This window comes from Ambystoma mexicanum, chromosome 6q, assembly GCF_040938575.1.
Source record: "Ambystoma mexicanum isolate Mex_15411 chromosome 6q, UKY_AmexF1_1, whole genome shotgun sequence".
Lineage (NCBI taxonomy): Eukaryota > Metazoa > Chordata > Amphibia > Caudata > Ambystomatidae > Ambystoma > Ambystoma mexicanum.
In genome coordinates, this window is record NC_090937.1 from 1,140,212,446 (window position 1) to 1,140,240,248 (window position 27,803).

The 27,803-nt window shown below is 45.2% G+C and overlaps 1 protein-coding gene across 3 annotated transcripts in view; it reads right to left on the minus strand.

Moving 5' to 3' along the window:
* GNPDA2 (glucosamine-6-phosphate deaminase 2) overlaps window positions 1-27,173 on the minus strand; it is a 124,992-nt gene extending 97,819 nt beyond the window's left edge. The window contains exons 1-2 of one of the 3 annotated variants that reach the window (XM_069631730.1): window positions 27,098-27,173; window positions 11,333-11,482 (exon numbers count right to left, since the gene is read on the minus strand). In XM_069631730.1, the coding sequence (XP_069487831.1) occupies window positions 11,333-11,456 (124 nt within the window). In that variant the 5' untranslated portion in view covers window positions 11,457-11,482; window positions 27,098-27,173. The other 2 variants (XM_069631731.1, XM_069631732.1) reach the window with 2 other exon arrangements.
* Window positions 27,174-27,803: the final 630 nt, after the last annotated feature.

Sequence of the window (27,803 nt, forward strand, 5' to 3'; positions counted from 1 at the left end):
ATTCATTCATTCTCAGCCTTCGCCTGACATCACCGATTATTCCTTGGCCTCACACTCATTACCCTGAGCTTTCAAACAAGTTAGTTCTCCTTTGCGTTGAACATTCTACTCTAATGAACTAATGGCGTATGGATGGATTTCCCTGGTCCTGTAAGGTCCTCAAGCTAGTGGTAGTCCTTATAAATCAACATTTTATAAACACCAATGGCATACTGGATCCAGGACAATGAGTATTTTGCACCAGGCATGGTGGAAATGCACTCATCACAGTCAGAGTAAATGTCCATGCCCATTGAAAACACCCTCTCCATTTTAACCCTCTTAGGTGATTGTGGCATTCAACAGGTTCTCTCATAACACCCACCGGTTCTCTGCCAACAATGCCACTGGCCACACCAAAAGCATTCTTTTCCACTTTTTCAGTTGCAGTTCAACGCTGGGCTCTTAATGGGCTCTTCATGGGCTCTTCATGGTATCAGCGTCCTCCTCTTGTGCCTTCACTCTTGTATGCCCCTAGTGTGTGATGCCCCCAGACCTCTCCTGCTTGGGCTGCCTTCTCTTGCTCTCTGACTTGCACCCCTCCATGGTGCTCAGTCTCCCCTTTTTTCTCTAACTGCTATTCTCTCTCCTATCCTATCCCTCTCAGTAAGTCTAGTAGGAAGAAGCTCAAAAGAGACATACTGGTCTCCAACCCAGGCCTCCCTATCACTGATACCTACAACAGTGCTTCCTCCAGACAGACCCTCACCGACATCCTTTTTGTTGTCCTCTCTCCAGTCCTATGGACCCCACATATGGTCTCTGTTCTCTCTCCCTTTTCCCTCTCTCCCATTAATAGTGGCACTTGGTGGGAGGTCCTCCTGGCCCACTTCCACACCTCCAAGACCATCATTAATGTCTATCTTATTGGCAGCGTCTTGCTCCAGGGTCGTCAGCCCAATCTCCTCCTTTTCGATAGATACTTCCCACCTCTCTTCAACTTCCTTCCTTCTCCTGATACTCCTACCTACTCCTCTTTGGCTCCTCCATCACCTTCTGCTTATGCCACCTCTCTGGCACCCTCCTTTGCTTCTTTGGGCGCTCTGCCTCTGCCTTCCTCTGCCACCCCTCTGGCCCCCCTCTGCTTCTCTGGCCACTCTGCCTCCTCCTTCCTCTGCCACCTCTCTGGCACACTCATCTTCCTCTCTGACTAAATTGCCACCTCCTTCTACCTCCTCTGCCCACTCTCGGGCACCTCTAACACCTCCGCAAGGCATACCTCATGATCATACCCCTCCACAGAAGTCTTTCAAATGTGTTAATCTGATCCACGTCGCTACCCTTAACTCTCGCTCTGCTGTCAAACACTCCTCCGATATCTGCCGACTGCTCGAAGAACTTGATCTAGATGTCCTCGGTCTCACCGAGACATCGTTCATGGCCAGCTCTGTCACAAGTTTTGACACGTTCCTCCCTGATGGCTGCAAGATCCTCTCCGAACCCAGAACCAACCGTCCAAATGGTGGAGTAGCCCTGATCTTCCCAGAGTGGATTCTTGCTTCTGTCATTCCTATGCAGGCCTACTCATCCATTGAATGCCTGGTCTGCAGGCTCCCTATCTCCCCGGGCCTCTCTCTTACTGTGGCCACATCTACAGGTCACCTGGTCAGGTCACCCTCTTGCTCTCCCAGTGGGCCGACCCCTCCTCCTCCCTACTTGCCTCTACCTCTCAACCTCTCATCCTCTGAGACCTCAACATCCAATTGGATGCTTCTAGACCCTCTCTATTCTTCCCTCTGGCCCGACACACTCCGCTGGCACACCCTGGATGTTCTTATCACGTCAGACATCCCCCTCTCCAACACTCTAACCATTCCTCTATCTTGGACTGATCACTTTCTTCTCTCCTCTCACCTGTTGCTCTCGGTCCCCCAGGCAAAGCCGACCCCAGCACTGCCACACACCTCCTCAGTCATCCGACCCATGAAGTGTGTGTCAGTGGAGGCTTTTGCCGCCACTTTCTCTCCTCCGCCTTCACCTGCAGCTGACTCACACTCTGACACAGCCCTCTCCAACCTGCATCTCTCAATCTCTAATACTCTTGATGTCCTTGCCATGTCATGAGGATCCATCTGAAGCCCAAATCCAAGTGAAATTATTGGTATGATTCCAACCTCACCACCTTTAAATGCAAATGTAGGGTGGCTGAGAGGGGAAGGCATCTGGCTCATACTCTGACAAACTGGCCTGCCGCCTGCTCCAAGGCAATATAGACTCTCTGTCCTGTCGAAGAAGAGAGCTCATTACCCACGCCTGTATCTCTGCGGCCTCTAACAACTCGGCCGAACTCTTCAAAATCTGCAAGGAGCTGGCCAATCCTGCTGCAGTCTCCACCTCTCCTGTTCCCTTCCAGGCCCTTTGCACAGCACTGGCATCTCACTTCACCACTAAAGCTCAGGACATTCTCTCCACTCTCTCCTCTTCCTCTACCCCTCCTGGCCCCTCTCCGGCATCTCTCCTCCTCTTTCCCTGTGTTCACTCCTGATGATGTTTCTAGACAAGTCAGATCTATGAAAGTCTCGTCAAAGCAGGTGCTCCCCTGCTCCTCTAGAATCATCAAGGATCATGTCGACATCCTCGCTCCAGCCTTGGCCCTAGCATTGTTGACCTCCTTTCTTCCTGATCGGCCCTCCCAGGTCCAATTTGGGTACTTTCTCTGTCCCACCTTTCTCTCTACATGTGGTGTTCCCCAGGGTTTGTTACGCTCACCTGGTATCCACGGGGACGCCACCCAGCCCTGGTTGGATGATTTGCAGTCTCGAACCCTTTCCCGGTCCCTTGGTAAGGCCTCTGGTTAAAGATGGGTCTGCAATATAGGAGAGCTGGTTTCAATACCAGATTGTCTTTATGTTTTCCATCCTCCCTTGGCCTCAACTCCATCCTCCACCTTGGGCCTTCTCCGCACCTTAATATTGTAAAAGGTGGATTCTCCGTCCTGCTCCTCGTGGCAGGGGCGCGTAGATGTGGGGCGGGGGGGCGAACAGCGACCAAGTTACTTCACTGGTGCAAGCCCCCCTGTGGGAATCTAGGCCTGCTGGGACTCCGTAGGTTTGCTTTATATGCAGTTCTTATGTTCCTCTTAGTTCGAATAATAATGTCTTGCTTCTTTCCTTTTAGGTATGGAAAGGTATTTTGGTGTTGTAACGCAGTTTGACGATGCGCATGGGCCGGTAGGCGAAAGTGCGGTGTGCGCGATGCTGTCCTGTGAGTAATGCGCGATGCGCAGCGCGGTTTCCCCTTTTATATTGCTAACCTGTGTCTTTTCTCTCCTTGCAGGTTGCGATGTTCCTCGCCGAGCGCCGTAATGTTACAGCAATGATGCTGACTAGGAGATGACTACCCACGTAAGAATTGTAAGAATTGTGTGGCTTTCTTCATTCGGGAGGAAACATAAGTAAACGCTTACTAATGCTGTCTTTGTTTCTCCTCTTTCCAGGTTATGGTATTCCAGGATGCATGAGGTGCCGGATGATGGAGTTCGTACCTTCAGGTGAGTGGAACTGAAGTCAGCGATGGATTCAAGACATGATACTGTTCAAGGTAAGTAGTGTTCTTTCTCTCTCTGCATGTCCTTGGTTTCAGGTAAGCTGCAATCAAAGAACTGGACACAGTGAGCGTTACGCTGCCCACAGCAAAATAACGCAAAGCATGTTCTGCTGTTTGGGTGTGGTTTAAATAGTCTCAGGTAAAGTAGTCGAAGTAAAATAGTCCCAGGCCTGCCACACCCAATGTAGTCCAGGTAAAGTAGTCCCAGGCCTGCCACACCCAAAAGACTAGACCGCATAGCTCAGTTCCTTGTAACTGAGCTATGTGTGCCTCCATGTTGGCTGAACCCTCCCCCCCAAGATAAATAGTCCCAAGTAAATAGTCCCATTCTAATGTTGGTCTTCATGATGGTTATGAGCCTGGCGACTTTGGCGCCAGGACTGACTCCAAGAGAATCTTGGATGAGGTTTTAAGGCCTTTGACCTGGCCATAACTGGAAGGCTGACTTGTCAGTGAGAGCCAAGGGCAAGGGTCATGACAGGTTCTAACCTCTCACCCTGGCTCTTCAACCATTACTTGGCTCCTCTGGCCCCCCTTATCCCTACCTTCTGCACTAATGTTCAGTGTTATGCGGATGACACTCAGCTCTCCTTTAGGCTCCTCTCAGCCTCCTCTGATCTCTCACTCATTCCTGACTGTCTATCTGTGATTCAGAAATGGTGTGCCTCCAATGATCTCTGCCTTAATGCCGCTAAAACTGAGAGCCTTCTCATTGGGACCCCTGCTCCCACTTTCCCTCTTGGACTCTGGCCGCCGACCTTGGGCCCTCCACCCGCACTTTCCTGTGAGGGAAAGAACACTGGTGTCATCTTCAACTCCACCCTCTCCTTTTCTCCTCACATCTCTGACATCTCTAAGAAGTCACACTACCAGCTGCACCTCCTCAGAGGTATTCTTCCTTTTCTCACTTTCCCCCAGAAGTTCACTGTCTCCAGAGCCCTAGTTCTCTCCAGGCAGGACTACTGCAACAGCCTCTTTCAAAATCTGCCTGCCTCTAATCTTCGCCCTCTGCAACTAATTCAGAACAGGACTGCAAGACTTGTCCTTGGCCTCAAGCCCAGGGATCGTATCTATCCAGCCCGGAAATCTCTCCACTGGCTCTCGATGGCTACAAGCATCAAGTTCAAGACCCTCTGCATAGTCGACAATGCTTTTTGGGGCCAGGGACCACACTACATCCAACTCTCTCTTCCTAAGCATCTTCCTTCTTGAGACCTCTGCTCATCCACCTCCAACTCTATGAGGGTCAGATGCTTCTCCAGGCAGAAAGTGGGGGTGGGGGGTAGATCTGTGTCCATGGTCGTGGCCTCTCTCTGGAAAAGCCTCCCTGGCTCTCTCAAACCTGAGCAGGATCACCTAAGGTTCTGGAGGCAACTCAAGACCTTCCTTTTCTTTCTTTCTTTCTTTCTTTCTTTCTTTCTTTCTTTCTTTCTTTCTTTCTTTCTTTCTTTCTTTCTTTCTTTCTCTCTCTCTCTCTCTCTCTCTCTCTCTCTCTCTCTCTCTCTCTCTCTCTCTCTCTCTCTCTCTCTCTCTCTCTCTCTCTCTCTCTCTCTCTCTCTCTCTCTCTCTCTCTCTCTCTCTCTCTCTCTCTCTCTCTCTCTCTCTCTCTCTCTCTCTCTCTCTCTCTCCCTCTCTCCCTCTCTCCTCTCTCTCTCTCTCTCTCTCTCTCTCTCTCTCTCTCTCTCTCTCTCCCTCCCTCCCCCCCCCCCCCCAGACCAGTAGCCCTTGCACTGCCTCCAGGACTCCCATCCACTTAGGGACTGTATCTGCAATCCTTCAGTCCCTTGCCTCGCTGCACTTACTTGAGCCACCACCCTGGCAGCATTTACCACATTGTACCACTGCACTCTGCCCCCGGCACTTATCCTCTTCCCTCCCACTCGCATGATCAGAATGAAAGGCCTAGTAAGATGGCTTGTTTTGTTCTCCCTCTGTCTACCCTTCCTTGTCTTGTCGCACCTAGAAACACTTGTGTACAGGCGTGTTATAAATGACTTACATCATATAATTTCTTCTCCTGTCTGTCATTTGCCGAGTCCCATAGGATCCTCTTTCTTACCTAGTCCTTAATACATTTCTTAGGAGTTGAAACCTCTCTCCCCACTTCTACATTGATGACGCTGAGATCTTTCTAAAGGACTGTCGTCCCAATGACGGCTCCTCCCATACATCCAAAAGACCACCTACTCATCACAAGCTGAATGGATGAAAGAGGTCTCGACCTTAATGGCTCTAAGATGGAATTCATTTCTAAGGGCCCCCAACATCTCCTGTGTTGTGCAATCCACATGCTTCCTACATTTTCTGTGCCCCTTTCGTCTTACATATCTACATTACAAACCAAAGATTCCAAGTGGATTACATCCTAAGTATGTTCATACAGGCCAGCACTGTCTCTAAGTGAGATTACAATTAATTTATACCAAACCTACATCTATATATATATATATATATCTGCTTTTGAGTCCCTATTCTCTGGTCCCTTGAACACAAGTTGGACAGACTTCAAAATATCCAGGAGGCTGGTGCCAGAGCTGTACCCCACTGGCACCAACTTGTGCCAAAACAGAACTTACAATCCTCTTCCTGACCTTCAAAGGTCTTGCGGGCACATCTCTAAGCTATTTCTTCAACAAAGCATCCAAATGTTCCCTGCCTGTTCTTTCAGATCCCCAGCCTCAACATAACCATCTCCAACTACTTTGGTAGAAGCGACAGGCATTTTACAGCTGTCCACCCTTCCCAAACTTTGAATAACCTTCTCTGCAACAGCAGGCACACGTGCTCTGTGATGAATCTGGTGGAGTCATCACTAATCTCTTGGCGGTATTACCTCCCCATCTCTGAAACCCTCATGGCCTATTGCCATGTTCCCTCCCTTTTCCCCATAAAGAACATGGAAACCCCTTTAGCCAAATCTGCGAGTCCACCTTGCAATTTTATGGAATCACCTTTTTCAATTCCACATATCATTCCATCATGAATGGTTTACCATCCAAACCTTTCCTTTTAGAAATGCTCATTCAACTTCCACCAGTCAACCACTTACAATGGACTTCAGTTCCTAGAATTTACGAAATACTGAGACGAAGAAGAGGAAGGATTGAGTAATGTGGAGCAAGAGAGACTGTGAACCTAGTGAGTGCTCTAGTGTTTCCTGGCACACACCTGTGCCTGGGAAATGTAATCCCAAACAGAGAATGGAGGGCCGCTGCTGTGGTGACTGGCAAGAGAGAATCATACCTCTCTGCACAGAGGGGAGGGTCGAGAAGCCAGAACTGGCATGGTGGAGTGAAGCGGTACACCAACGGAAGTAGAAGGAACTGCTAAACCGAGGGATGATGTGAGAACGAGAACGCCAGGAGCAGTTGAAAACACCTGGACATTTGCAGACGGTGAAGAGTAGTATTCCGCTTACCAGAGCCTTGAGAACAGCAAGTTGGCTAATTAGAAGCCACCGAGGTCCAGTCCATGAAGGAAAGCAGACTGAGAAAGAGAAGCGGTAGGGAATCCTTCACCAGCTGACCACGAGAGAAGATTCCAATGCCTACAGAAACCGTTGAGTCCTCCTGAGAACGACAAGAACACCAGGGCGTATCACGAGCACGCAGAGTACAGATTATTGAAAGTTGCCTACCCGAGAGAGAGCAGAGAAGCAGACATATAAGGCAAAGGAAACTTAAGTCGCAAATGAACCCTTTGCTAATGTGTAAATGTACACAGTGCATGTATGAAAACACTGAAGATAATACATCAGGCAGATACATTATCCAATATTGTATACAAGCAGGTTTTGAAATGGTTAAAAAACCAGAAGAAGCAGAAGCCCTGGCACAGGAATAGACCAGGCAGTTACAAGTGTGTGAACATTGGAAGTCCTGGAAGGCGGGTACACCAGGCAATCTCAAGTGTGTGAAGCAGAAGTCCTGGCAGGAGAGTATACCAGGCAGTAAAAAAAAGGATTGTGCTAAGCAAGTTTAATGTACAAGCATTGCATTTTGCCAAGAGAAGCCTAAAAGAACTGTTCTGAAAGAAGTCAACAGAAGCCAAACAAGTTTGATATAGAAGTGTTTTACTTGGTCAAGAAAGGCCCAAAGAACTGTTCTGAAGAGAAACTACAATTGAGAAGTCAAACAATTGTTGGCTATGTGTTATACCTGGCCAAGAAAGACCCAAAGAACTGTTGTGAATAAAAAGCCCAAAGAATAAAGAAAAATCCAGGAGAAGAGAACTACCAACTTCTGCAACCAAGAACCTCATCCTTGAAGAAACTTTTGTTTAAGTCATTTTTCCTTTATGAACACTTTTTCCAAATCCAAACCAATCAAGGTTAAAGACAAATCCCTCTTTTTACCTTAGAGTTTGGTTTGGAGTGTGAGGGTCAGAATAGAATGTTGGACACTGGATAGTTTTGTTTTGACATCCTGACAAGGACAGCGCCTTAGTGTTTGGTTAGGCAGGGAAATTCCTCTTAGAGCAGGGTCAGAGAGGCCTTTTGCCAACCCCTTTTGTGTTATGGCAAACTTGTGTCCGGCTCTCATTTCTAACCCCTCACAGCTTCCTTCTTTCACTTCTTTCACTTAAAAAAACACTAAGGCTCTGATTTTTTCAGTTGATCTTAACTGCTCACTCATCTTATTTAATAGCATCTCTTTATTATCAACATCGCCTTCTTATCCAGAAGGCACCTTTAACTATCAAATGCATAGTGTGTGGATTACACATTTTATGCATTTTACACATAAAAACATAAATAAATATAGAAGGCTTTCAAATAAAAGGGGGCCTCATGGTTGTGGGCATAGGAAATTATATTTCGCCCATGTTGATCATATAGGAAAAGTTCATTTTATTTCGGATTCTAGTGTTTGATTTCCCGTTCTAACACTAGCATCTTGTAGGACTGAAGTGGCTAGTCAGGCAATTCCCACCTATATTTAGTATGCTGCCTTCAATCAGACATACATTTATAAGGGTTGCAGAAATTCAGTGTGAGACAGGCGAATGGTGGGAAAGAGGGAGAGGGAGAGGGGTGGAGAGAGGTAGAGATGGCCTTGTATTTTGCAGGTTTTTAAGTAAATTCACACCCAATGACTTAAGGCCTGAAAGACTGTGTGCACCCAGAATGCTGATATTCGAATTTGGAGTTCCTTTCACATGGAGAAGTGACACGTTTTGATAGCGATATTCTAATGGAAAGTGTTGCATTATGTGGATCCTAGGTTGCGAGATATTGTCCTGTTTTTAAATAGCAGTGTGTGCCATGTGTAATAGTAATTTGCTGGATCATCAGGGGGTGGTATGTTTTGTTGCAGAGATATTTTGATGCCTTCCAGGAGATTTTCCCAATGCACATGTGTACGGTTCATGTAGATTACTGAAGTAGGTAGTATTACTAGGCTTCCCTTGACGAAGTCACTTTAGTGCACCAGAGATTGGTACAGTCACTGTACACTGGAGGTGCATTGGTGGAACGCTGGCCCAAACCCTGCTATGCCGGTCCTAGTTCCCTTTAGAATAAAAGGAACTACTGGACAAATACTGCTTGGGGAAGTGGGATATGTGCCTGATGCTGTGTGGTTTGAATGGGAGGGCGAAGAGAATATTGTAAATGAGATAAGAAATGTTCTGGCAGCTCCAAAGATCAGTTTTTTACATGTGCATACATCTTTATGGTGAGCAGTCATACTACTCTTTTGATTAATTAAAAATAATAATTACAATTTTTGGCTGAAGGTATTGACCTAGGACAATCTCTCCATGAGGCTGACACCACAAAATGTCGAGGAATTGTCAAATACAGGTTGCAGCTGTACTAACAAAATAACAAAAACTACTAGTTATTATATATTCTGGCATTGATAAAATTCCCTATCGTCTTACAAATGTTTTCTTCCTAAAGTTTGATAGATTTCATATGAATTTGAAAAGTAAGGTAATGTTTTTAGGAACACCCTCTTTAACAGACTCCTGGACCTCACAATTAAATCGAGCAGTGCACTCCTTTAGTTGGCCAAATATAGTCAAGCTAAACAATCCATCAAACCCAAACGATTCCTTTTTCAAGGCAAATGTACAATTGTCAGAACATTTTTCTGGATGGTGAATATCCGAATTTTCTAAAGAGAAAAGAATAAGACAAAGAAAAAGAAAGGAAACTGCAAAAAACAAGAATACACTTATATCATTTTGCAAAAAGCGCAACCAATATGTTGGACAGCCTGTGATCGATCTTGTTAAGAAATAATGTGAAAATGATAGATGGGGAAATGGTGATAGTCTTAAGTTGGTGTGTGGTGACTATGATGTCATATTGGGCTGAGGAGAACTCGTGGGTGAAGAAATGGGAGAAGATGATGGACTCAATATACCTAGACTGCTGATGGAGGGCCCCTCCACTTAGGATACTACTCTTTATCATTGTAGGATCCTATTAGAAGCTGTTTAAAGAGCCCTATGTGGTAGGGTTAAACTGGCAGGAGCACTTCCTATAATAATTGACATATGAGCACAATACGTTATATTAGTATATTGTTGGAGCAATGGCATGGTGCAGGAATTTGCTGTATTGGGAAAGGTGGGAAGCACCCATTATTCTTTGTCTTTGACATGGAAGGGTGATTCAAATACAGCAGTAAATGAGTGTCACTTTCCGATTAGTAGCTCTCATGAGCAAAATGGCAGGTTTATTCTTTGGAATGAGCAGAGTGAGAGGGAATTATATCACAAGTTATGATGCTCTTCTAAAGAGCATACAGAAAAAGGCTGTAGCTTTGACATACTACAGAAAGCTATGGTATATGCCTTTGCGGACATGATTCTGCTGTTTGGCAGAGTCTGATTCATTATGGGAAGAGGTGTTCCCAGAGGGGAGACATCTTGGGCAGATAAAAACTACTGTAGGAATAGGATGTTGGCCTTGGTGGGATCTATAAGGGGGGTGCCCCTAGAATTTACTGAAATTAGAGAAACAAGGAGGATTACAAAAGGGAGTTAGCAACAAAGAGGGAGGAGATCAGGAGGGAGAAATGTAAAAAGCTGAAGGAGGGAGCAGACAAAAAGGACACGTGGGCTATTTGGAACATTGTGGTGGGAAATTCCAAGTATTTAGAGAAAAAGGAGACTTTGCAAGGTTCTCATTCTGCCCATTATTTACAGATCTATATGCTGACCGTAAATAATTGGGTTAAGTTACCTATTATCAGGAGGTTTGAACCTCTTGAACCAGTGTTTATCAACGAAAGGAGCCGGGTGTTGGCTAGGCAATGCCTGTTAAAAGCTCCAAGTTCGAGTGTTTCTGAAATGATTTCTTCAAGTTTCAGCATGATCTACGGTTGCCCTGGTACGTCTTGTCTTCAGTGCTATTTCTTTCCACCTGGGTACATTCTCCAGTCTTCAATCAGAGTATTAGTAGTGTGAGCAATATCCATTTTATCTTTAATAGTTGTTTAATGTTGCTCTTATTTCACATTACAAGCACTTTGCATACCACCCCAAATGCATGGTTTGATATTCTTGAAAAATATGTCTATTTTGTACTGCATTAACCCTTAATGTTTCTGGAAGTGGGGTATGGGAGACGCTACTATTTATGAGATATTAGAAACAAGGGGTTTGACAAATGGTGTGTAATATATGTAGGACATGAGTAAAGGATTTTTATCATAAAATATGTTTTACGTTAAAAGTCCTCTATCTATAAGAAGCAAAGTGAAGTTTCCTTCAAAATGTTTAAACCCATACATACCTGTAGGCAAACCTAAAGCATAGTACCTTCCAGGCCCTGGCTTGAATTGTATGATTCGGTTACAGATGTACTTGGCTGCCCACTCGCTGGCTAATTCATACTCATCAAGAATTACCAATCTCATTCTAGTGATGAGGAAAGGATCTGGCTCTAGAAAGGAAAGAGGCATTCAGGATGAGTGCATGTGAATTTGTTTCTAAAGTATACATATTATACCTTTTATGTTGGAAGGTATAGGTAGAATTCCGCTTGGTTTTTAATTAAAAGAAAACGTTTTCAAAATGTATTTAAGCAATTGCATAAGATAAATTGTAGATTTGAAAATAAAATCTGCAAAAATATACAGTTTTAGTTTTAAAAATATACAATTTCACTTAATTTGATGGTCAAAGGTCAATATATGCAAATGATCTGCACACATATTGGCACTTCAATAATACAAGTGCCATTATATATAGCTTTTGCCATCCAAACCTTGTTTTTAAAACACATATATAAATGCATATTAAAAGAATAAAAGATCGAGAAAATAGAAATCCTGACTCTTTTCACCAGGAATGAGTTTAAACATACGGATTCCCTATATAATGTCACTTTATTTTGGAGCATGTATTGGCTTCTTAAAATTGTATGTTTTGATTCTTTCATGGTTACATGCAGGAAGTATTATCAATTTCCAGAGATCACCAAGATCTGGCTGATATCGATTTTCCTGTCTGATGTTTCCTTAAATCATTGCTAAGGACCAGAAAACCAGCCCCTTCAATTTCCTGCACCTGTAGAATATTTTTAGACGAGAAGGCCCTATAATGGAACATTTAAGCTTTCTCTGGGACCATATAGGTCTTGACAAGTGTCTTTGTGAAATGACTGCCAAAGAGCAAGCCTTGAGCTGATGGCCTGTATCTAGGAAGTTGACTTCCCCAGCTTAGAATCTACCCATACATGGATGCAGTTCAGCCTACTACTAGTGGAGGTAGTGCAATTTGCTCTTTGAACCCAACCTAAAAGCAATTCCGGATCCAACAGTGCGCATGTGTATTGAACTCTCTGGGCCAGACCTAAAACCTTGGTTAGTGGGCTGGATGTGTCAAGAAATGTATCTTGGCATGAGGACCAGACTTGATCGATAAACTTGTAATCCTTCATGATGGCCTCTAGCTCCTGCATAACTGTGACCTTTCTTCATCTTGGGGCCTAGGGGTATTCTGCCCTCAGCTGGCCACTGACATCTTTATCCAGAGTCATTGCGATGAGTACTGTGAGGTACTCTGCCACCTTTGGAGAAGGGGTTCAATCCAAGGACTTTAGTGTGTGAGGTTATCTGGGTTGAACACGTCATTAAGTGCATATCTGACCTAAGAAGCCCCGGCTATGCCTCTTCATCCTCATGCCACTGTTAAGTACTGGACATCAGTATGAGGGACTCTGTCAGGATCCATCCCTTGCTTTGGGCCAGCCAAGTCTTTATCTTCTTCTTGCCCTACTAGTGCTTCCTCTGGGATAGAGTGTTTGTCATGGGCAGCAGACAACCCTTGCTTCTTCAGCAAGGCATTATTCAGCCTTGAAAACAAAGCCTGCAGCACTGAGCAGCACTGAGAAAACTGCAACACTAGTTGAGTGCGGTGGCAAGGTGTGGGAGGTCACTGGAGTCTTAGCCTTCTTTAGGTTGGTATTAATTCCCCTTCTTGACACCCATTTTCTTTATTTTGTCTTCCTTGTGGTGGGTTCACCTCCATCCACTGGGCTTCATTGTCATCCAGTTGTAGCTAGATGGCTAACGGCAGCTCGGATACTGCTTTCTTGGCGGTACATTCAATAACCCTAGCATCCTCTTAAAACTTAGTGTCAGGCTTGTATCCTTACCATACTTACCGTCCTCAGACCAGTCTTACTCAGCTATATCTTTAATAAATCTGGCTGAGTCTCAGAGCCTCTTATTAAAGTGTTCACCGGTACTGCTGATATTCTTGTGGGTGTTAAGCAAGTGCACCTCTACAGTGCTTGTCCATGTAGCAGGATGTTATCAGTTCTAAATGTTCTAGTCCCACTCAACGGGCCCCACCTATCATGGGCTAAGGACTGTGCTTAGAAACCAAACAGGCATGCAAAAAGGAGTGGCTCCTGACAGCTATGATCCTGCAGCACAAGCAGTCACAGTATCACTGTGCTCCATGCAGCCACCCTCGGCTCCTATCACTACTTGCCGTTGTCGAACCTGGAGGCGCAAGGCTACTGGCAATCCACTGAATGCACTGACCGGATCGGTGGGCGGATGGAGCTGTGTCCTACACCTTGAATAGGGTGCTTGATCTAGATCATAAACCCAAAGAACCCAGTGATTATGGGTCTGGTACATCTGGCATGCACACTATATACTCCGGTATGCTTACTACGCTAGCCAACATTCCACTTGTGACGCTCACCTCACCAAAAGGCTACGACCTGAGCAAAGCAAACCATAGTATTCCATGCAGCTATAGCATTGACTTAACTAAAATGGAAGAGAACAAAATCATGATGTCAGGCCCAGCACCTGTGAAAATCAGATGCATCAACATGGTGAAGAAAAAAATGAACGACAGATCTATTTTAAGTTGCTAGCAGGAGAATGCTGGCCGTACAAACAATGGTGATATCATTCCCTTTTTCTTTATTGGTGGTAGCACCATCACGCAGAGACTTCTTTATGGAAGGGCAAATGGGGCTTGATCTCGGGGTCCGCCCTTGGAGGGTGCCTGCCACATATGCTTCCTGATCCAAAGAAGCCAGTGTCGACAAAATGTAAAAAGCAAACTTTAGGATATTTTATGGCGTGCTGCTGAGGCTCTAAATCTACTGCCTGACTATTGTTGACAAGCACATGCTTCTCTGATCATCTAATCCTGTAAGGCTTTCTTTGTTCAGTCTGGTATAAATAGTTAGTGCGGCCACTTACGCATTCTCACTTTTCTGTGGGGAATGTATTGATCATTCACAATAACCAATTTTGAAATGCATATTGATAAAGTTGAGTGCCACAATGGTTCAGAAGATAGCTTAGTGAGTTAAGCCCTGGTTACAGGGATTTGTGTTAATATGTAACATCACAAAACCAAATTCCAGCAAGGCCGACACAGCCATGGCTATGTCTGAAGTTGATAAACCTGCATGTATATATAGATATATGTTTCATGGTGATGGTAACAGCTATTGTGCTACAAAATCAACGTACCTGCACCAGATTGAGGTAGCTATAAAAATGAATGTAGCATCAGTATGGTGAACGTCTAGAACTCGGTTCCTCCAGATGGAGGTTGTAAAACCTGAGCAGCCACCTCCAATGAAGAGCATAAAGTGTTAGTTGGGATAGGTGATTAGGTAGCCACATTTGTGTCACTGGAACCAAATTGCCAATGGCTCGAAACCTGGTTTTACCAGCAGACAATATACTGATCCTGGATCATTTTAAATCACTGCATAGTACTGTCTTTCTTCCATGAAAAGGGTTGCCTCCTCATAGGTTGGTGGCATTGTTAAGCCCATTGCCTGATTTTGTTTTATGTAGGCCATTTGAGTAGAAGGGTTCCTAGACAGAAGAGAGGGGGTCAAAGGTCACACGCATCTGGCACCCATCATTTCAGGTCATTACTTACTTCATGCAAAAACATGCTTTTTTAAATGCAAAAGTTCTTTTGCCCATTATACATAACAATCCTCAAGACGGTGAGTGTATTTAATACAAAAGAAAAATCCAGATAAACATTTTCTTTAAACGGACATCATTTTGTTTCTGGTGCTTGTACACTTCCCTTGATGATGGAGACGATGAAGCAAGAATCATTCCAATTGTGCATAACCTGCTCCTTTATTGTTTTGTTTTTAAAAAATGTCAGGTTGGGTTATGAGAGGTTTGTACTTTCCAAGTCAGTTCTATTTTAGTTCATGAAAGGAAAACATTTACAAATCATGGTACCTTGCTTATGATAAGGATTGGAAAACAAAGTGGTGAAGTACAGAAATTGCAGATAGGGCTCAAATTCCAGCTCCACCACTGTGTGGGATCCTGGGCCACTCATCTAATCTCATAGTGTCTAACCTGTTAAAATTGCCCTTCCCAAAACATTTTAAAATTGCCAGCCCTTTCAAGGTATGCTTTTGAAAAAAGCCTGACTCATGGTTTAACTGGTTATTTTGTTGCTTCATATATGATGATAGTGACCATTGATATATTGTACCCTAATGCCATTTGTTTCTTTGCTTTCTAATGGCAACACCACTGAAAACCCAGATACCCACCCTGTACAAATGCCCAAATAAACAAACAAATAAATAAATAAATAAATACATAACTACATTGGTCCTATTTTTATCTCAGTCTATATCCAGAAACGTGCACCGTCCTGGTAGCTTTTGAGCTGCATCCACTATTTATAATGCGGCGCTTCTACCTTTGTTGTTGTTTCCAATTAGTGTCCTCTGTCCATGCTTGAGGCTGCTAAATGAGTACTTTGTCTGTTTTGTGGTATGTGCATTTCTTTCATGTGGCTACTGATTTATGTCCTACATTTCAACTACAGTTCGTATACCTTGCTTGTGCCTGATATTGTTAAAAAGCTTCCTGTCCTATTCTAGAACACTAGTACCCTCTTCCTGGACTGGGACTCCTATTGTTGTCCTTGAAATTCCGCTTTTTTATTATGAGTCCAGCTTGGATGAAGAGAAGGTAAGGTAAGGGAAGTGGAAGAGAGTAGTAATGCTTATTTTGATCAATGCAGGGCAGCATAACAAGCTATGGTTTACGATTGCAATGAGGCGGGTCCGACCACAGACTCTGGTTGCCCAAAAGTTCTTTGGTTCAGTGGACGGGATCACAAAGGTGTCTGCACCCCAGGCCCAAAATTGCTTAAGATGGCCCTGCCCTGTGCTTCATTTATTTACACTGATCCAGCTGTAGTGATTAGTATTTTTCAAAAAGAAATGACTAAGCTAAATTTGTAACAAAAACCTGTGTAATTAAAATGAATTACTACACAATTTCAAACTGTTAACCTTACCAAACTCCCACCAAAACCTGTGGCACTCTAGAAGAACCAGAAGATCAGGATGCAACTACACTCCTAACTGGAAGACTTCTGACCCAGAAACATCACCAGCAGAGCAGATTGGCAAAGATGTTCAGTGACGCAACAAGAGTTACTTAATAGTGTGGCAATAAGACCCCAGGCGGCGGGCCAATACCGCCCCAGGTAATGCCCAGGGCCTTAGTTATAGGCCTGAGCGTAGTAATAAGTACTAATGGTCTTATTGCCATTAGTACCCCGGTCTGTTGGATCGGGGTGTTAATGGCATTTTTTTCTGTTCCGAAACACGTTTCGGAACAGAAAAAAAAAATAAAAATGGCAAAAATAATGGCCGCCGCCATGGAAAGGGAAAACATAGTCCGTTTTCCCTTTCCATGGCAGCCATCGGGAGCAGACGCGCTGGGAACAGAAGTGTTCCCAGCGCGTTTGCTTCCAAGACCAGAAGAAAAATAAGGTAAGTGGGGTCGGGAGGGCGGAAGGGAGGGGATGGGGAGGAAGAAAAAAAAAAAAATGTAACGCAGTCTCCGGTGGGGGACGATGGAAGCCTCCAGCCGTGTGGAGGCTTGGAGCGGGGATGGCCCCGCTCCGAGTCTCCATGCGGCTGGAGGTTTCCATCGTCCCTTGCCGGAGACCGTGGGATAGAAGGTAAGTGGGGTGGGGCGGGAGGAGGGAGGAAACGCTTGGTAAGTGGGGTGGGGCGGGAGGAGGGAGGAAACGCTTGGGGAAAAAAAAATCTTACCTGAGTCCCCGGCGGGGGACGAAGGAAGCCTCCAGCCATGCGGAGGCTCGGAGCAGGGATTGCCCCGTTTTGAGCCTGCTCATTGTCTGAGGGGCTGCCACGCCCCTCGCCGGGAACAGAGTAGCCGGCACGCACCGCGTGGACGGGAATACCGTGTGGTATGGCTCGCAAATGAGCCAATCACCACACAGTATTCCTGTTCAGCCGCGCGTGCCGGGTACTAATTTCAGATAACTCAGAAGGAAGGGACACCTCTGCATTTGTTAATCTTTTATTCAGCGTAAGGGTGCAGCAGGAGGAGACTGACACACAGGTCCAGCCAAGGTTCTCTATTGTGGTAGCAATGGACAAGCAAGCAAGGCTTAAGCTCTCAGGAGGTGATGTGGACTGGTTTTTAAGTACAGTGAGTCCCCAAACCCCCACAAAAGAACATCCACACACTATGGTATGTACTAACACAGTTCCTTATATGAAAATAAGGTTCAGAGATATATACACAACTAATAACACACTTTGTACTCTGGTAATTCCAATACGGCAAATATACACAATGTCTATGTGGTACCACACTTAGCTTTAGATTGCTTTAAAACGTATCAACTGCTGACAGTTATAATCGCATACAAATCATGCAGCCAGGTATAACAGCATTGATCATAAGAAAAGAAGGCAGATTAGGTTAAACAATGGCATAATGCTTCTTTTGTTACTAAGACACAATTCTGAGTGAGGATCCCCCCACCTGGGCAACCTGTAATAAAAGTATTAACAAGCCCAGTCCATAAATGTTTAACCAGTCTTCTTTTCTTGTGAAAAATGTTAACCACCCCAATGTACCTGAGATAGAAGAGTTTCTTTGATGGTTCGTCGACCGATCCCTCGAGGGTGGACTCCCTTTAAAGCAGGAGCCACTGGGCGTCGAGATTCCTCTAAGAAATGTGGAACACTGGCATCGAGACAGCAGCTTCGAACTTCGCCTTGTTCTTTGACGATTGTTCGAGGAAGTCCTGGGAAGATGAGGCATGCGTTTCACTTTCAATGCAAATTCTTTGGTGCCGCAAAGAAGACTTAGTGATGGATGAAGGCCCAGCAGCCGGCATCGGAAGATACTTCAGTTGTCCTCTGGCCTGTCGGTGCTGCAGCCAAAGCACGTACCTCGGGATGGCTTCGGTGATCAGGACTCGACCACAGGCTGGATTTCGGATCTTCACTCCTCTCGGGAGGATAGCTCAGGGGCAACGTGCTTGCTGTGGAAACAGGATGACACAGAGCAACACAGGTTCGATCCCTGGATCCGCACTTAGAAACCTCTGGGTATTAAGCGCATTATAAAAAGACTATCAGATCATATCATGTCAGTGTCCTCGGGATGGATTTGTCGGCTTTGGGTGACGGAAAACCCACCGGCGGACTTTCCTCAGTAGCCGACGACCTCGACTTTCTACAGCGGCACAAAGCGGTTGACGGTGATGGCAAGGGAGCCCTCTGTCAAATGTTCTTAGGCACTGGTGGAGCTTTGCGTCGCCGGTCATCGAGCAGCACGGTATCAAGGTATCCCCGCTTCTGGGTGACACGCTTCGACTGGCTTCCAACGGTTACGGAAATCTTCCGGACCCCGGTCGACCGCAATGGACTTTGATGGCCTTGCTATCCCAGCGCTTTACTTCAAGATTCTCGGTGGACCCCTTCTCCGGTCGACAGCCTTTCGAGACTGGCTTCCAGGGTGCCTGGATGAAGAACAGCAGTTTTGCATGATGGTCCCTCATAGCTCGGGGAGAGGTCTCCTAGCCAGGCCCTCTTTCGGTTCAGTCCTCGACAGACTCGACAGCTTTTATAGTTCGTCGAAGGAAATGCAGCAGCCATTTTTCTTCTTACAGCTGGGCTTTAAGGAGGAGCTTCAAGTTTCAACTTCAGCTTCTGAACAAATTGGTAAGTGAGAGGTCACCAGATATAAACATCTGTCCCTCATTCACTCTGCCTGAGCCAGGCTCAATCAGCCAATCACACAGAAGGGCATTCATGCAAGCAGGGAGCCAATCAAGCTCACAGGCATTCAGGCTATTCACTTCCACCCAGACACCCATAACAAGGAATGTGGATAGGGGCAAGCATCCAGCCTTTCAGCACACCACACTGCATTCATGTCAGTTTCACGCAGCGCTGTCTCATTCATTGCTTCACACACACAGAAACCAGACACCCGTAACATAGAATCCATATTGGTCACACACTCTATTCATACAGGTCCAACCCAAAGGGTGTACCCACCACATACAGTCACTGGGAAGGCTCCAGCCAGTCTGGTCTGGACTTCCCCCACAATACCATACATGGTTCTTCCACCCAACAGCCAGTCAGGGGAAGGGACAGAGTCAGAGCTTCCCAGGACTTTGGAAAAACAAGGCAACAGGCAATAAAAACCAAGAGGCCACAGGGGCCATCTTGCTTTCTATCAGGAATCCATGGATTCCTATAGCAGGGCCTGGGCCTCCCAAAATGGAGGACACTCGGAGCACCTGTCACATTCAGCATGGAGCTGTCACCAGCCCATCCTCTGCTCTATGGGCATCACACAGGTGCCCAACAACACACTAGGGTTACAGGGTTTTGGGTTGTACCCCCACCCATGGGTGCCATAAGGGTTTCCCAAAGGTCTCTGTTCACCACAACCAAAAAGAGGAAGAGCTGCACTGCCATTAGTCCCAACTGGACTCCTGTGCAGAAAACAACACAGAACACACATGATAAGGGAGTACAGGACAAGAACATGGAGGCCATGTCCCTCCAAAGCATTTACAGCATCACAAGGGGTTTCCCTAACTCAACTTAAATACTAAGGGTTCAGTCAGAATGTCCATGTAAATCAATAGTCCACTGTCCTGTGTCGAAAAGCCTACTTCTGTCCCTTACACTTGCAACTTAACTTAAGAGGGAATGGATTTCCTTGGTCCAGAAGAATGACTCCCTTCTTCACAGTTCCAATTGTTAGGTGGGATCTTTACCTGAGGAAATGACTCCCTTCCCCAGGTCTCAACACCTTTCCAAAGTATGAAACAAAGTTCCAGGTTGCAATGTCAACAACGGTAAATTTCTTAGTTCAACTCAAAGGGTAAAATTGCAGTGCAAACATCACTGTTCCTTCTGGCCCACTGTTGTTTCTTTACTATGGGGTTTTCTGGGGAGTTACTCCCTTCTCCAGTTATCTTGTCGGCTCAACTACCAGAAAATACTCTTAGTCTTTTCCTCCACAAACACCGCCAGGGGGAATGACCCCTTTCCCCTGGACTTTCTCTTCACTGGTTTCACACCTTCACAGTGTCAGGGGGAATGGCTCCATTCTCCTGGCCTTTCTCAGGCTCCCTACTGCAGTTCACGACAGTAGGGGAAATGTCTCCCTTCCCCAGACCTTTCTCAGGCTTTTATTGCACTTCACAACAGTTGGGGGAATGTGTCCCTTCTCCTGGCCTTTCTCAGGCTTACTTTCACATTTTCCAATGCCTGGGGAAATGTCTCCATTTCCATGTTCCTTTGCCAGGCGTATACTTGTTTCTCTCTTCACAATGCCAGAGGGAATCACTCCCTTGCCCAGGCTTTTCTTAGGCATTGTTTGTGGCAGACCTCCTTGTCCCAGTACTTGTCAGGGAGTACTCATTTGGGTAGTCCTTCTTCTTCTTCTTCTCGGGAGAAGTCCATTATGTTCCCCTTGGGTAGTCTCCATTCTTCCTTGTCTCAGCAGGAAATGGGATGCCCACTAGCCTAGCATACATGGAAGTGTGGGCTATTGAGTGAGGGGATAGGAGGATGTGTAGGAGGTGGAGGTGATGGAGGGTTGGCATACTGCGCTTCCATTGGATGGTCATCCTTATATCCTCATGAGATTCTCCCGCTGAGTAACACCGCAAGGGGGTCTATCAGGTAGCGGCCTCACCTCCCTGGCCTCAAGGGAAGGGGCTCCACCTCAGGGAGAAGTGACGACATCCAAGGATTCGTCACATCAGTCAGCCCAAATATCAAATGGATACTAAAATATTTCCAAAGATTTTAGCAAACAGTTTTAACGGTTTCCTCCAAAAGCTACTACATGAGTAACAGCAATGATTTGTAAGTGGCAGTGGGTCTTTGGTGCAGTTGTCCATAGCTCAAATAAGGGATGTTCGTTCAGAGTGAGTCTTTTGGTGGGTCCTGGAATGGTCCATGGGATTCCAATGTAAATGTATTAGAACTGCTCAAGCTCCATGTTCAGACTTTACATCAATCAGGAGCTGGGCCCTCAGGTTTTATACATGCCACATTTCAAGTCTGGCCATCACTAACTCCTGGTGAGTAAGAAATGGTTTGCTGTGTGTAAGTGATTAACTGAGTGTGCAAGTGTCTTTTCATCCCTGGCTAGTAGCTTGCAACACATGTTTATACCTGATAATCAGTATAGTCAGTGATCCAGATAAGATTTGGAAGTGGGAGTATTTTATTCCCTACTTTTTAAAGATGGGAGTAAAATGATTTTTTACAGATTAAAAATGTAAGTCCATTTTCCAATGGGAGTGTTTTATAAGCAGATACAAATATGTTTAAACTAGAAAACTGACATTTTTTTTAAAATAATCATTTCTTTGCACCTAGTTATTCATGCACATAAAAAAGATACCGGTTTACTTCTTCCCATCGGGTAGTAATAATAGTATTTTCTTCCTGTGCTATTACATGCACTACTGCTGCAAACATATCCATGAAGCTTTGTGGGTGAAAGGCATTTTTTGTTGAATGTATTTTAACTCCCTATTTTCTTTTTTGGGAGTATTTGCCTATTTATAGGGAGTAAAAGTGGCAGATATCCCCTTTAACTGTAGGGCTGAGTATATTCCTCTGTCTATAACAGTCAACATCCCTAATTTAAAAATGTGGATTATATGTCAAAAATACTATTATTGTACGTTCCTAGTCATAGTTTGAATTTATTTCTTTTTTACAAGATAGTACAGGAGCATAAGTAGAAGTCCGTTTTAGCGAGGAAAAGGTAGGACTAGTTTTATGTCATCAAAAACAAACTATATATGAATACTTTCCGTGGTGTCACTCTATGGTGCGCGGGATTTAGTATTGATAATGTCACCAAAATGACCATCTTCATTATCTTGGTTATTTATGGACGGATTCAAATTTCTGTGGGCATGGTGGCACTGGTGATGATCATCAATTTCATGGGGTACCGTCTGCCAAGATCATACACGTTGGCTGTGCGTGTTTCCCGGGCTTTCTTGTCCCGTGATGTGGCTTAATGGTCGATATGAGGTGTACTTTCTCTCTTCTTGTCTTTTGGCACTGTGGTGCTGTCATCCGCTCCATGTTCTGCCACTGCCGCCCATGCTCGTCCTCTGTCTCATTGCAGGTACTTGCTAGGGTGCGTGTCTCTGTTCCTGCTACCTCTGCGATTGTCAGTGCTTCTGTTTCCTGGCGGTGCTGAGTACTTGTTCTCTGGCTGACTATGTGGCGTTGAGCTGAGATACACTGATGCATAATGGTTTATTTTACCACACTTTCAACAGACAATCCCCAGTGCTGGGCACTGTTCCTCCCTGTGCCATTTGCCTCTGCAGCATTTGCAGGATTCTTGCGTTTTTGATGCTGGGAGTGTCTTCTCCAGCCCTTTGCTTTGGGTGTTTACTGCTGTGATGGTGTTTTCAGGTTTCTTTGAATCTAACAGTAGTCAGCTCATTACTGTTTCCATCGCTGCGACCTGCGCATCCATCTGTTCTTGCTGGCGTCCCATGATAAATATGCACTCTACTACTGCCAGGTTCCTCGATGACAGCATCGCCCTGAGTAATTTCTCTGATGAGAGCCCATGGATCACTTGCTGGCGTACTGCAAACACCTCATCCGGGAAATCATATCTTATGGCCATCTCCCTTAGGAGGGCGTGGACATCATACATTTTCTCATGAGACCGCTCGCATGTCTGACTCATTTAAAAGTCAGGGTTTAGTTGCAGTTTGAATTTGTCTGTCAGGAATGTTTTGGCTTTGTTGCAGTCATCTTCAGTAGTCCTGTTAGGCAGGGCATTAAACAGTCTGAGTGCCAGCGTCCCCAGGTTATGCATTAGGAGAAGCCTTTTGTCCTCTGGGTCTGTGACCTTCTGTGATTTGATGTGCAACTCGAACTGTTGCAGACATAACTCCCACCAGGGTTCAGCCCCTGGCCAATAGGGGTCAAACAGGTCATGAATTGCCCTTGGAACGAGTCTAGCCATGTATTGCCCTCAGGGGCTGGTTCCTGGGTGCTTGCTCTCGCTGGTGAGGGTATGATGTCCTGTGTCTTATTGGCTCTGTTATATGTTCAGGGCAGAGCCTGGGTTGTTATTTGAATGATAACTCTGATTTATCCCCACATGTTTGCTTGCTTGTTGGTGTTGAGTGGGGCTGTCTGGGGTCTTCCTCCCCACCCAGTTAACTCACTGTGCTCACCAACACGTGAGTTGTGCTCGACAATCCTTCTCCTGCACAAGCTCGCTCTCTGATGACTGCCCTGCTCATCGGCAGCAATTTCCTTTAGTTGATAGCCTTCCGCTTGCCTGGTGCATGTTGTGGGCTCACACATGCTATTTCCCTTTCTTAGTTTATTTTTCTTTTGATGCGAGGTGACACTATTCGCCACTCGTGGTTCCCCCTGAGCCACAGCAGGCGCTTGCTCTTCTGCGTCACGTTACATCATTCACAGCGTGATGGGGACCGGACTTAGGCTGCCAGTACTGTAGCGCTAACGGTGCTGCTGATCCACTCTGCTTTATGTCCCAAATGCTGTCCTGGTGGGTGTTAGAGAGATGTATCTGTTTCATGCTTAGTCCACTCTCCTAGTGAGACCCCCCCCAGCACTTTTTGCTGTTCTTCTGGACCTTTTTCTTTCTCTCCTGAATGAGGGGAGCCTTTTTCCCCTTATACATTCTTAGTTGCTCTGACCTTTGGAACTCTATTTTTTCTGTTTTACCTTATTCTATGGTGTCTTGCTTTCCTCCATATCTCTTAAAGGCATCTGTATTAAACTCTTGCAGCACACAGCACCCGATGAGCAGTGTTGCTGGGAACCCTTTGGGTTCTCCTTTGAGATTTTTTTTACTATCCTTAAAAACAACTGTTCTTAAGCATGGAGGAATACTTTGCATCCTTCCTAAAACTTTAACTTATGAGAGATTAGCAAATACCTCCTTATGTGGAGTGCTAAGGGGATACCTAGTATCCCTATCTCTCTGCTCCTTGGTCACAGTGACAACCCTATAGTTATGGCTGGTGGCAGTAGATATGTTCTTCCAACTCTGGTGCTATTTCTTTTACCGTAGACTGTATTCACAGACTCTGTTATGTACCAAAGGGTCACCTATGTGCTTACGTGGTGGCTCCTTTCTTTTTTCATCATTTCTTGCGTTGTTGTTCTTTGTGAACCCTTCATCTACCATTCTGGGAGGGGGAATTCAGAATGTGAGTTTTGCCTATGGCAGGAACCCTTGGGTGTTCCCGCCTAGACTCCAGTTTGTCTTTGAAGGCAAGAAGCGGGGGAGGAGTTTTAAAAAGGTGAGGTGAGGTTCCTGAGGTAGAAGGCGAGACGGTCACTGGAACAGATGATCCAAAGCTGTAGATGACCAGAGACGCCTGCAGACCCTTCCAGTAACCATGAAGTGGCCACTACTGTCCTGATCCCGTTTATCGACAGAGGAGCTCCGAAGAGGATGTCTCCTTCCCTTTGGCTGGTGAGAACAACCAGCCCCAAGACGAACTGCAGATCGAGCCATCCCCCGAGGTGCTGTGACCTTCCAGGGCTGCATACGGGAATACCAGGGGACCTCCGACCCATTTGCAGTTCAACGTCTTTGCGTGGACGAATCCGCCCAGGACTTTGGTGAGCTCCAGTTGGACCTCCAGTGGCAAAATCCCACTCATCCAAGACCCCTCACCAGAGTGCAAGACTGCAGAAATGAGGACAATCGACCAGTGCTAACTGTTCATTTTTGGAGCTGTTAAAAAGGTGCCAAAATCGCACACCGACGTTGGAGACCGAAGAAATCCTTGCTGAGTGTCCTCTGAGTGTCCTCTCTTGCGACTCCTGCTGTGACATCCCATTCAGAGTCCTTCCTTTTGACTGGGTCTGTCGCTGCTGCATTTTCATCAACCAACCTAAGGTACTGTGGGGCTCGAGGTAGAACTTACCTCAAGCTGAAGAGTCGCTTCAGTATGACTGGAGTGCGTTACAAGGTGTCTAGGTGTCCTCCCATATCTCTGACCCAGACTTAACAGTTTATGCTGCTTTAGGGAGTCCTTTGAGGGGGCCTTATGACTTGTGTTATCTACTAAAGCATTTTTATTTAAGTGGCTAAAGTATCAACTTTGTCTTTGCTGCTGTTGCATAAGACTTTTTCTCCTCTGCTACACTGACTTTGATTAACTCTTGTATAGTTAGGGATTGGACTTCCAAAGCATTAGAAGCCTTGAACATTGTTGCTAAGAAGTAATTGCTGCTAAAATCTTGCATAACCCTAATTTTCCTTTCTACAGACTTTGTCTGATGTGACTTTACTAAATGAATGAAACTAAATGAATGACTCTATCAGTACTCTGTAACAAAGCGAGTGTGTGGCACTACTAGTAATACAGTAGAACTGTCATTAGTGTCATTTTCTGTAATAATTGTAGGCGCGAACAACTACTGTTGAAGCAGTCACCTATGAAATATATTGTTAATAATTTCTATGTGTGTTGGTTAGTCTAAATAAGTATTTACCTACCTTGCCTTGTGTATATATGAATAAATGTGTGTTTAAGAGTTTTTTTGCACTATTGTATTGACTGGGTTAAGTGTACTTACCTACAGCTCACATTCTCCTCATAAGATAAGTCTGGCTGCTCTGCAATTCTACCAAATCCTTTGGGTAGTAAAGACTTATACTAAGAGTTGGGGACCAGTATACCAAGGGATAGTTTTATAGTCTTACCTCCAAGTGGACTTTAGGAAAACTCCCCTAACACAATACTGATGCCACGGTGCTGGCTTTGCAGGTCAGTCGGCTGCTCCAGCGATGCTCTGCTCTGCCGCATACCTGTAATGCATGCCCCGAGGCAGGGGGTGTGTGCCATCTCTTCATCGTCTGCTCAGACTCCAGAGGGCTGGAGCTCTGTCACAGCGATGTCGGCTGGGCATGTGAGGTGACAGGTTTGCATCCTGTACCACCTCGTCGCCATTGTGATGGTGCGTTCAACGGTATCGCTGAATACACAGACTAAATAAAAGACGCACCCTGTGTTATGTGGTCTGGACTCACTGCCTGAGATTCCCGGGCTTTCGCCCATATTTATTTACTCACCAGTACGCTGTCATGATGCTCCATTAATCACCTGACAACATCTCAGCATGCACCAACCACCCAGCTAGGGGTGCAGGGAGAAGGAACATTACCTCTGACACGTTGTGGGAGGCTGGGAGTATTATAGTCTCAGGGGAGAGTTGCGGGTGATATATTAATAAGATGGATTGAATTTCTGGAGTGCAGTTTGTAACCTCAGAAGTACTGGATCGAGGAAGAGGAACGTAGAGGTAATGCCCTTTCTGCCGAAGCAAACAACAATAGCAGCACCTTCAACACTATATGCACAAAGCATAATCATAATCAGCACATCAAAAATGCTCGTCTTATACAAAGCATCGTGGCATTACTGCAAGTGAAGCCTTCAGAGCACTTTTTTTAATTTGTTCAAAAAACGCTCAGTGATGAATGATTATGAAGGGAGAAAACTAGCCTTTCAAATATCACTTCCTTCTTTAACACAGAAAAGCAAGTCTGCAGGGCATAATAGACTGTTAGCGGTGAGATTGTACTGATTTTCCACCAGTTGGACTGATTCGAACTTACATAACATATACTGATGGCACTTCCTAGCAGCTGCATCCCACAAAACAGATCCCCATAGTTTGCAGACTCACCTCTCGGATTTGTTTTATGTGTATATAACTAGCGGCGACAGTGCAGTGGGGTGAAGGCAGTAAAACAATAACGAATTCCTATAAAAAGAAGCTCAAAACAAACCAATTCCACATAACGACGCGGAAAGGATCTAAACATTGAAAAAATGTCATAGCAAGTAGCCGCCAAACGAGACGCATTAGTGATACATTATTGATATTTCTAGCAACATATGTAAACACAAATATGTACATTTTTCATGCGCTGTTCCTTCATCCATATTTTACAGCTGGGCTCTACACTCATGCATATGGATAACACTTTCTATCCAATGCACGTTTATCCACACGTCAGTATTTAACTGCAATATTGGATAATTTTCAGACCGAACAGATCCACAAGTGACAGTGGGTCCTTTCCATTTAGAAGCATCATAAAATACTGTTTGGAAAGGAAGCTCTCGGATTCTAGGACCGATTCGCCATATTTAGCTTCTTCAAGACAAGTTTGTTTTTCACCTTTTGTCTGAATATAAATGCTACATTCTCAAATAATGTTATGTTATAGCGACTGCCCCTGTTCATCGCAAGACAAGTTGGTTGTACAATCCAAACCCTCAGCCATACTCATTGTTCTTTTTCGCGAAATATCATTTACATGACACCCATGTATATTTGTCTGTATTTTTTCACTTCAAATAAATTATGTTTAATAATAATTGACATT